At 41.3% G+C, this 10960-nt stretch overlaps 1 protein-coding gene across 6 annotated transcripts in view; it reads left to right on the forward strand.

Annotated features, from left to right (window-relative positions):
* The window catches only part of eya1 (EYA transcriptional coactivator and phosphatase 1), a 64737-nt gene extending 60714 nt beyond the window's left edge, over positions 1 to 4023 (forward strand). For all 6 annotated transcript variants that reach the window (XM_034132439.1, XM_034132443.1, XM_034132440.1 and 3 more), the window contains one exon: positions 2432 to 4023. In XM_034132439.1, coding sequence (XP_033988330.1) covers positions 2432 to 2512 — 81 coding nt within the window. In that variant the 3' untranslated portion in view covers positions 2513 to 4023. The remainder of the gene's footprint in view (positions 1 to 2431) is intronic.
* Positions 4024 to 10960: the final 6937 nt, after the last annotated feature.

Genomic DNA, 10960 nt, shown 5'->3' on the forward strand with positions numbered 1-10960 from the left:
ACACACCCTGGGAATATGGTCCTCAGGGATGAGAAAAGATGCAAATATTTTCACTCAGCGTGGAGTTGTTGGAGTGTGACATTGATGGGAGGATAAGGCGTCTGAGTGCGAGTCCCACGACACGCCATGCGGTAAAAGGTTTCTGTGTCAACATCAGAGAGGACGTGGAATAACACGACAATTTCAGCCGTCAGGAGCCTCACATCAGAGCTGACAGCGAGAGGAACTACAAAAGAAAAACTCATTCCTCTTAAGAAAAGAAAAGAAAAGAAAAGCGCTGAAACAATTCAGTTATTACCGTCACCCGGCAGAGATAGCATCTGCAGCTTTTAGAACTTAAAAGCAAAGACAATTTACAAAACAGAAAGCAGAGAGCTGTTCAGGGGTCAGTGCAGGCGCTTCTGAGCGGAACATATTCCTGGGAGAGGCCTTACCTTTGATAAGAGGGGAGAAAGGGGGAGGGTATGGGGGAGTAATGGGCTCCACACACTGAGGATCTACCTGACAAGCTCCTTTCATGCTCAGAGACTCAGGTTTCCTCTCGTACTCTGCCCGGCAACAACAGCTCTCTCGCAGCGTCCCAAACACACAGTGCAGACGCCTGAGGGGGGGAAACACTGAAACTGCAAACTACACATTTGGTTTTTTTTTCACTATTTATTGGCTTTTTTTTCAAGCATTTTTTTAGGGGAAATTACAAAGTACAGGTATGGATACTGTAGAAGAGAAAAAACAACAGAGAATAAAGAAATTAAACCTTTTTTAACACTTTTTTATTGGCTTTTTCAAACAAAAATACAGAATAGAAGAACATACTCTAGTAGTACTGTGTGTGTGTGTGTGTGTGTGTGTGTGTGTGTGTGTGTGTGTGTGTGTGTGTGTGTGTGTGTGTGTGTGTGTGTGTGTGTGTGTGTGTGTGTGTGTGTGTGTGTGTGTGTGTGTGTGTGTGTGTGTGTGTGTGTGTGTGTGTGTGTGTTGTGTGTTGCACTGAAGAAGGTTTTGATTAGTTTGCTAAGAAATATGTTGGCATGTCATGAGGAGACGAAAAGTTTAAGTAGGAAAACAGCATTTCCTGCACACACACACACCTCCAGTCCTCCAAGAGAAAAGACACTCGTCAATAAATAACAATATAGAAAATATAAGATATGATTGTGTTCCCTGGTGAAACAAACAGATGTACTTACAGTACGTCATACATTCACTGTTTTAGCTGTACATTTACAAATCTTAGTTTTGTCCGTGCGGAAAGACGGGCTGAAAGCACAGCCTGGTCTCCAAATAAATGATGTTTCCAATACTACAAAACTCTGGTGTTATCTACAATTCAAGAGAAGCTCAATAATTACTTTCTCCCAAAACATTTCTAATCTAAGTCTGGGGAAATCTGATGGCTCAAACAAACACGGGACTTTAACCCATGCAAAGAAAATCAAAGATGGGTCAAATATAACTTATTTTAACTTATGTAAAGTACTTGAGTTACGGAGAAACCAAGTGCTTACATTGAAATGTCGTTTGGAGTGATGCTGTAAGAAGAGAGAATTATAAAGTACAACGCTGACAATCTTTACAAATGGTGGAATATTATGAAACAAACACACTGAATAAACGACGTAGTGTCCAGGATTCGGGTCATAAGGTTTCTACACTGTAGCTTATGTGCATATTGTTGGGGAAATATTTTCCAAGGTCCATAACTGTGACCCAGTTGATCAGTTCATGTCCTGACTGAGCACACGCACCTGTAGCCTGTGCTCTCAGTGTTCTGTCTCCCTGTTCCTGCCTGCTGGCGTCAGCTGATCGAGGTGCTATCATTCTATGTTGTTATGCACAATGTGGATTATTCTCTCTGAACTAGCTAATACACGGGTCTGGGGTAGAGCTCTTCAGAATTGACGTGGCAACTCTACCGTGAAGTCAGAACCTCTGACTCTTGGACTTGTTTTGTGAGTTCTCCGGCCGAAGCTCCAAATAAACCCATCAGTGTTTGCCATCAAAGCTCCAGCTCTATCCCGTGTCTCCTTCCTGAGTCGGTGCATTGCTAAAAGTCAAAAGATAACTTATTTGAACTTGTGTAAAGTACTTCATATCCACTGAATACACTGAGTAGCGTCCAGTTGTGGAAGCATGGGAAGCCAGTATCATTGTTTAAGAACTTAAAACAGTTCCGGTGTTTTAATGAAGCCCTTTCTCCCCAGCAAAACATGCCCTACATGTAAAGTACTTGAGTTACGGAAAAAACAAGTACTTAGTGTTTAAAGTTTTTATTTCTAATTAGGCATCTACAGAAGCGCTCCAAATGACATTTCAATCTGAGTACAAAAAGGTAAATTAGTAGAATATAATGACACAGAACAAAATAATGAAGTCATGTGAAGCCAGCCTCATTGTCTCTGACCCTCAACGTGCTTTCTCTCTCCCTCCCCAGCACAACATGCCCTTCTGGAGGATCTCCAGCCACTCAGACCTCATGGCCCTGCACCACGCTCTGGATCTGGAGTACTTGTAGCACTGCGGAGCCTCTTTCTCCACCTTCATCATCATCATCCTCATCATCATCATCATTCACCTCCTGCAGAGAGAGCCCCCCCTGTGGAGAGGAGATGGTGGATGTGCTGACATACGGTCACACTTCGTCTTAACCCTGAACTCTTGTTTTTTTTTTTCGTTCCTCTGGAGGCGAAAAGGTGGATTTACGGCGCTGCAGCTGCTCGCCATGGTTACTGTGAATGAGCCGCTCTCTGAAAAAGCTGTCAAAGTGTTTTACGGCCCTCCGTTTGTGCCGGGACTTTTCGAGGTTTTCACACCTGTGAGGAGAGCTACTCCACGTTAAACTAAAAAAAAACTACTGGAGACGTCTCTTTCTGTCGCTCGACTTCTTCTTCTTCTTCTCCTCCACGAGTCCTGAGCTGGTTATTTATGGGCGGAGACTTTTTGTGCGGGAAGGTACCTCGACGACACAAGACTTTTTACAAAGTACCCACAGCGAGGAAGGAAGGAGAAAAGAAAAAGGGGTTTTCTAATAATTTAAGAAAATTACAACGTTATTTACAATGCTGAGACAATCGTGTATAGAGGAACTCTTTTTGTGTGTGTAAGTTTGTAATCACTGGACTATTCCTTCCTATATTCATTTAGGTATGAAAGGTGGCTTTTTCATTGAAGTTTAAACAAATATTAATAACAATAATAATAAAAAGGCATCCCATCGCAGGAGCTGGAAGTGTTGATGTGTTCACCGTTTGCTCTGTAAACAAATGTGTAGGTTGATTTGTGATAAACCGTTTTGTCCAGACCAAACGCATGGGTGTGGAGACTTCAGTCTGCAACACGTTTCAAGTTTGATCAGAAAGGTCCTTCTGCATTTCAGCCGCTTGCAGCCCCGTTTATTTAAAGTTCTTCAGTGAAAATGTCCTGCCTCCTGGGAGCCACTAAACAACACATTTGAGTTTCACAAAAGCAGGCTTGAATAGGTTTTATTATATTTTATACAAGCGCTATAACAACTCTTGTACAGCGAGCGTAATTTTGTATGACGTAGTGTTTTTATTTTACATTCTGTGTCCTTTCTTCTTCTTCTTCTGTGGTGTCGAGAGAAAAGCCACTAAACCTGGGAGGTGTGTGAACAAACAGGACATGTGCTGCGACTGTGAATTTCTTAACGGGAACACACTCGCTGTGTTTCTGACGTTTCCTCCTTTGCACATGATCACTGTTGGCCTTTTACATTTCACTTTGGACCCCCCCCCCCCCCCACACACACACACAAACACCCCGTCTTCTCAACACGTCTACATGTTGCTGCTAGATCAAGGTAATGGTAGGTAAACTAGAGGAAATGTTTTATAGATTCATACAGCACGCTTTTTTTTATTATGTTTCAATCATAAATGCAAACTGGAAACACTTCGTGGGCCTCATTGTGAAACGCTAAAGATTGTTGTGTCTGCAAAATATGTGTACAGATGTTTTTGACATTATTATTTGATTGTGTTTAAATTAATAAAACTGATTTGTGAACTGTAACATGACGCCCTCTGGTTTATTGTATAAAAAACTACAATTTAATACTGAGTTTAAAGGGGAAATATCAATCATGTAGTGTCTCTACTGGGACATGTCTCCATGCCTGTGATGCAGGCTGGTTCTGTTGTGATTGGTCAGTGATGTCCCGCCCCCTTAGCGCTAGCCAATAGGAGCGGGAGTGTTCTGTCGTGATGTCACTGGGTTCCGGAACTAAACAAAAACCACTTTAAATAAACAGGTGCAAAAACACAGGGTGAATACAGGTATAATTAAGTAGACATTTTTCAACATTAAAGTATTTAAATGTGTTCATTTGAAACCCAAAATGAAAGTGTAAAGTTGCCGTAACATATATGTCCCGTAGATGAAGAAATGTAATTTAAAAAATACTTTCTATTCTATTTTTTAACCCCTTTCCATAGTATGTTATTAATAGTGGAATATCTTTACTATCATCCCCCACTGATGTCACAGGCCTGAGCTACTAATCCCAGCAGGAAGCAAAGAGAAACTGGAGCTGGTCCGAGTCTAGACAAAACAACATTACTACCTCACCCCAGATACAAATAAAACACCTTTAAAACAAGCTTACATCTGAACGAGAGAGACTTTTATATTTGAAACAACTGATATGCTTTTAATGCATTTCTTCTCTTCGGGTATTTTTCATTATTCATGCTGGGTTTTCTTGATAGCCTCCTGACGTTTCGAATCGTCTCTTCCCTTTCCTCCGTGTGTAATTAACATATCAAACCACTCCAAGTCGAGTTAGTTTAAATAACACATGAATATTACTTGTGATCTCACGAGGTGGTCGCAGAACGTAACCGTATCCTGGAGGGGAGAAGAAAGTGTCCGGCCTCCAAAACCACGTTGGAGAATTAAACAAGCGAGCAGAGATGTTAAAGTACATCCTTTACTCAAGTAGAAGTACAGATACTCGCGTTTAAAAATACTCTGGTGAAAGTAGAAGTACTGACTAAACTTCTTTACTCAAGTAAAAGTAAAGAGGGCTTTGAAATGTACTTCAGTAAAAAGTACCCATAACTAGCAGCTGTTTTAAAGAGTACCTGACCTCCCTTTATATTAATAGAACAATAATGTCATTGTTAGCTAATGAATGTTTCCATGCTGAACAACGGCAACATGACAACGTTTTCATTGGTCCCTCTTCTTTAGAGAAGACCTGAGGCCTGTACTACGAAGCCGGATTTTCGCTTAGTCGGCTGACTTCAGGGAAAACTCGGGCTTTCCGGTCCTACGACGCTGGTTCTCTTTTTAGCGGGCTAGATCTCCATGGTAACTTATGCTGAGCGGCTAACCTCCTCGGCAGGAGGTTAGGTTGCAGGCTAAGAGATCAACTCAGTGAAAGCACCGCCTGCTGACCAATCAGAGCTCAGTGTGCGGAGTTTAAAGCGATCAAGTCATATTACAGGATAGAGGAAATACAGAAAAACTGCCATTGCAGGAAAGACGGCCGGCAAAAATCAACTGACTGTGAGAACGTGAACATTAATAGAATATCCCCTCCTCCCATCTTCAGAGCAATCTGACTATTATAACATTAGAGTTAAGAAAGCTTACTTAAATATCTGCCACGACATAAGTAACCGGATCAGAGTAACATTAAGTACAGTCCGCGGCACTGTGAGTGCAGACGTCGATGTGTCCCATTATCATTCATATCACATCACATCATAATGTATCATATCTTTCCTTATTTGAGTCAGCTGAGCCGTATCTGGCCGTGCAACACTCACAGTGTCACATACTGTATGCAGAAGTATTATTTTAAGCAACACATTAAGTTGACGAAACACTTGAGTCAAATGTAATGAAAGTCAGATCGTGTCTTAGACGGGGCAGTGATTTCATAAACCTGTTAATGTACGCATTCAAACACTTTTTCTGTTACCAGCTGTATTCACCTTGCAGGTGCAGCTATGTGGCTTTTATCCTGGATAAAGTGTTTAAGTCATGGATGTTTAAAGTTTAACTTCTTCATATTTGACTAATATTAAAGTTCACTTTTCATTCAGGAAGTATGACGCTGCGCTGTCAGTACGCTTGTCCATGTTTGAGATTGGTGGAATGCTCCAGATACCACCTTTCATGTGAACGCGCACCTAACTAGATAGGACAAGGCTGGCTTGAGCGATCCACTTGATAACCGGCGTCGTAGTACAGCTTAGCGCCAGCGCGTATGTTTTGGCTTAGGCCAACCGGCTAACTCAAACATATCCAGGTTAAGTTGAACCAGCTTCGTAGTACAGGCCTCTGGAAATGATGGATACACGGATCGTGTTCAAATCAATAGGCACGCAATGACTCTAAATAATAATGATCACGCCACCAAACACACATTCAAACTAAAGGAACCAGCCTGTTTGGAAAATGTAAGAAGTAGAAAGTACAGGTATTTGGGTTCAACATGTAAGAAGTAGAAAGTACAGGTATTTGTGTTCAACATGTAAGAAGTAGAAAGTACAGGTGTTTGGGTTCAACATGTAAGAAGTAGAAAGTACAGGTATTTGTGTTCAACATGTAAGAAGTCAAAGTCAAAAGTCCTCAGAAAAATAAGTCGTGGAGTAAAGTACTGATACCAGAAACATGTACTTAAGTACAGTAACGAAGTATTTGTACTTTGTACTTACTCCTTTGCGTGTGTGTGTGTGTGTGTGTGTGTGTGTGTGTGTGTGTGTGTGTGTGTGTGTGTGTGTGTGTGTGTGTGTGTGTGTGTGTGTGTGTGTGTGTGTGTGTGTGTGTGTCAGGCTGGACAGAAACGCTCCACCGCGGGAATGTGCCGGCACAATGAACCCTAATGTGCTTTTCCACTTCCGAACAGCTGAAAGAGTCGAAGCGTCTGAGGTCCAGAAAGGAGCTCTGTTCTCGGTGATAAGTTTTCCTGATGCTCACAGACCTGGCAGACAAACTCAGACACAACCAGACATTAAAGAAAGAGAAAGTGGGTGTGGGTGGCCACAGAGGGGAATACAAAATAAGAGTTGGATTGTGTCTGTTTGGCTGAGAATCCTCGAGCAGAACTTTTATTTTCTTCGGGATTTATCTGCTAATGGCATCCTTTAAATCTGCATAATAACTGATAGAAAACACCTTGTTTCTCCTGAAGTGTTTAAGAGATAATCTGATCATCAAAGGAGTCCAATGGAGGCGTTTCAGGCACAAACACCTACAACACATTTTTACTTTGACTTCTTACATCTTGAACACAAATACCTGTACTTTCTACTTCTTACATTTTGAACACAAATACCTGTACTTTCTACTTCTTACATTTTGAACCCAAATACCTGTACTTTCTACTTCTTACATCTTGAACACAAATACCTGTACTTTCTACTTCTTACATTTTGAACACAAATACCTGTACTTTCTACTTCTTACATGTTGAACACAAATACCTGTACTTTCTACTTCTCACATTTTGAACACAAATACCTGTACTTTCTACTTCTTACATTTTGAACACAAATACCTGTACTTTCTACTTCTTACATGTTGAACACAAATACCTGTACTTTCTACTTCTTACATGTTGAACACAAATACCTGTACTTTCTACTTCTTACATGTTGAACACAAATACCTGTACTTTCTACTTCTTACATATTGAACACAAATACCTGTACTTACTTCTTACATTTTGAACACAAATACCTGTACTTTCTACTTCTTACATGTTGAACCCAAATACCTGTACTTTCTACTTCTTACATGTTGAACCCAAATACCTGTACTTTCTACTTCTTACATGTTGAACACAAATACCTGTACTTTCTACTTCTTACATGTTGAACACAAATACCTGTACTTTCTACTTCTTACATGTTGAACACAAATACCTGTACTTTCTACTTCTTACATGTTGAACACAAATACCTGTACTTTCTACTTCTTACATGTTGAACCCAAATACCTGTACTTTCTACTTCTTACATGTTGAACACAAATACCTGTACTTTCTACTTCTTACATGTTGAACACAAATACCTGTACTTTCTACTTCTTACATATTGAACACAAATACCTGTACTTACTTCTTACATTTTGAACACAAATACCTGTACTTTCTACTTCTTACATGTTGAACCCAAATACCTGTACTTTCTACTTCTTACATGTTGAACACAAATACCTGTACTTTCTACTTCTTACATGTAGAACCCAAATACCTGTACTTTCTACTTCTTACATGTTGAACACAAATACCTGTACTTTCTACTTCTTACATGTTGAACACAAATACCTGTACTTTCTACTTCTCACATGTTGAACCCAAATACCTGTACTTTCTACTTCTTACATGTTGAACACAAATACCTGTACTTTCTACTTCTTACATGTTGAACCCAAATACCTGTACTTTCTACTTCTCACATGTTGAACCCAAATACCTGTACTTTCTACTTCTCACATGTTGAACCCAAATACCTGTACTTTCTACTTCTCACATTTTCCAAACAGGCTGGTTCCTTTAGTTTGAATGTGTGTTTGGTGGCGTGATCATTATTATTTAGAGTCATTGCGTGCCTATTGATTTGAACACGATCCGTGTATCCATCATTTCCTGGTCTTCTCTAAAGAAGAGGGACCAATGAAAACGTTGTCATGTTGCCGTTGTTCAGCATGGAAACATTCATTAGCTAACAATGACATTATTGTTCTATTAATATAAAGGGAGGTCAGGTACTCTTTAAAACAGCTGCTAGTTATGGGTACTTTTTACTGAAGTACATTTCAAAGCCCTCTTTACTTTTACTTGAGTAAAGAAGTTTAGTTCTACTTTCACCAGAGTATTTTTAAACACGAGTATCTGTACTTCTACTTGAGTAAAGGATGTGTGTACTTCTGCCATCTCTGTCTGTGATGAAGAGCTTCTTTGGGATGATGAAGGTGTTCCTGTGCTTTAATCAGGCCGTACAGTAACCGTGTAATCCTCCGGCTCCTCTCTGAACTCCCACCAACCCCCCTGTGGAAATAAAATAAAGAGGGGAATAGTGGGGGTTTTACCTCGAAGGTCCTCTGCTGGGCATTCCTCTCCGGGACGTCCCGCCAAAGTGCCCGCCCTCCATAAAACTGTTCTGCAATAATAAACAACGCCATGGGTGATTTACGGCCTCGCCCAGACAGTGATTTCATGCAGATTTCCACGGAGGGGGCCTCTGACGGTGCATCACAATTGAACTAATATTGTATTACATGCATATCAAACTCCCCCCAAATAACCTGATCTGCCACATCTCTTTTATGAGCAGGAAGCCTATTAATAGTCCTGAGTTCTGCTCTCTGTGAACAGTGGGGATGGAGTTAGGGGAATTTGGGTCTGTCGGGAGCAGATGTCCACAGATCGAGACCAAAAGAGGAAGGGCATTTTAAAAGTTACAAGAAAGAGTCATGTATTTAAAATATTACTTAAGTGAAAGTGCGAAAAGTCTTGGCATCAAACATCAAAAAGTACTTCTTTTGTGTAATGGCCCATTTCAGAACCATATGAATACATTATTGATGCATTAATGTGAACTATATTGGTGTCCAAAATGTACTGAAGAAGAAGTATAAAATGAAAATACTCAAGGACAAGTTCCTCAAAATTGTGCTGAAGTAAACTACTTAGGTAAATGTACTTTATTACAATCTGCCAAGAGAGCAGGGGCACAAATCCTGCATTTTACGTAGAGTTTCTGCTCAATCTAACAGCCTGTTTCAGTCTGTGTTTCGTGTCTGCAGGCGGTATGAGATACACCTCGTCCTGCAGAAGTTTTAGGATATAAAAAGACTTCCTGCTCCTCAAGCCTCGGTGACAAACCTGTTGTCACGCTGCTGCTAATCCAGCCTCTTTGTTTACTGTCTGTTTGTCTCTGAGTTACTGATCTGACAGGAACAGCTGCTGATGGAGGGGATGTCCCACAAGGACAAAGATATGCAGACGTGTTGAGTCCGATTAGTCTAAAAAAGATTGGGTCTTAATGGACCTGTAGAGACAAAGAGGTCCCTACAAGAGGAGGAAATTGTTTTTTCCCATGTATTGTATCCGGGTCTTCTGGGATACAGCCTGGCAGAGGAGGCTCTATTTGACTCTAAATAGTCGTCCCAAAGCTTTGAGATGCAGCAGGAGCCATTGGCTCTCATCATGTATGAATCCAACATACATGACACATACATACATGCAGTTTTAGCCTTCTTTGTCCCCTGATTGTGTCGTATTTTATCTTATTTCCAAGCTATTTCATTTGGAAGTCAAGCAGTAAGTCCCTCCAGCAAATAAATACTATTTGTGCAACAGCTGCAGCAGTTTACTGAAGTTTAACAAACACACACTTTCACTTTCACATCACCTCTGAGCACGGCTCGTAACCACCGTGAGGTCGTAGTGTTACGTTGCCAGGGGTGACGCTCACCCGCTGCCCGACCTCACCAAAGCTCCACCTGCGGTCAAACACACACACACACACACATTCCCTCATATTTACTGGGCCCACCGCACCACTCCACTTGAAGGTGAGTGGCAGAGATTTAAATGGGCAGCTCAGGCCACCCCTCAAGTGTGTATGTGTGTGTGTGTGTGTGTGTGTGTGTGTGTGTGTGTGTGTGTGTGTGTGTGTGTGTGTGTGTGTGTGCCTGCCTGTGTGTTGGTCTTTAAATGTGCACGTGCTTGACTTCTGAGCTAACTCTGAGCTATGAGCTACCAGCTCCCCGAGGGTTCATTTAGCTGCAGACCTCCCTGTGTGCTGTGTGTGTGTGTGTGTGTGTGTGTGTGTGTGTGTGTGTGTGTGTGTGTGTGTGTGTGTGTGTGTGTGTGTGTGTGTGCTGTGTGGGTGTGTGTGTGTGTGTGTGTGTGTGTGTGTGTGTGTGTGTGTGTGTGTGTGTGTTAATTGGACTGGCGAGCCAGGCTCTCCCTCTCAGTCATTTT

The sequence above is a fragment of the Trematomus bernacchii genome, unplaced genomic scaffold (genome assembly GCF_902827165.1).
Source record: "Trematomus bernacchii unplaced genomic scaffold, fTreBer1.1, whole genome shotgun sequence".
Lineage (NCBI taxonomy): Eukaryota > Metazoa > Chordata > Actinopteri > Perciformes > Nototheniidae > Trematomus > Trematomus bernacchii.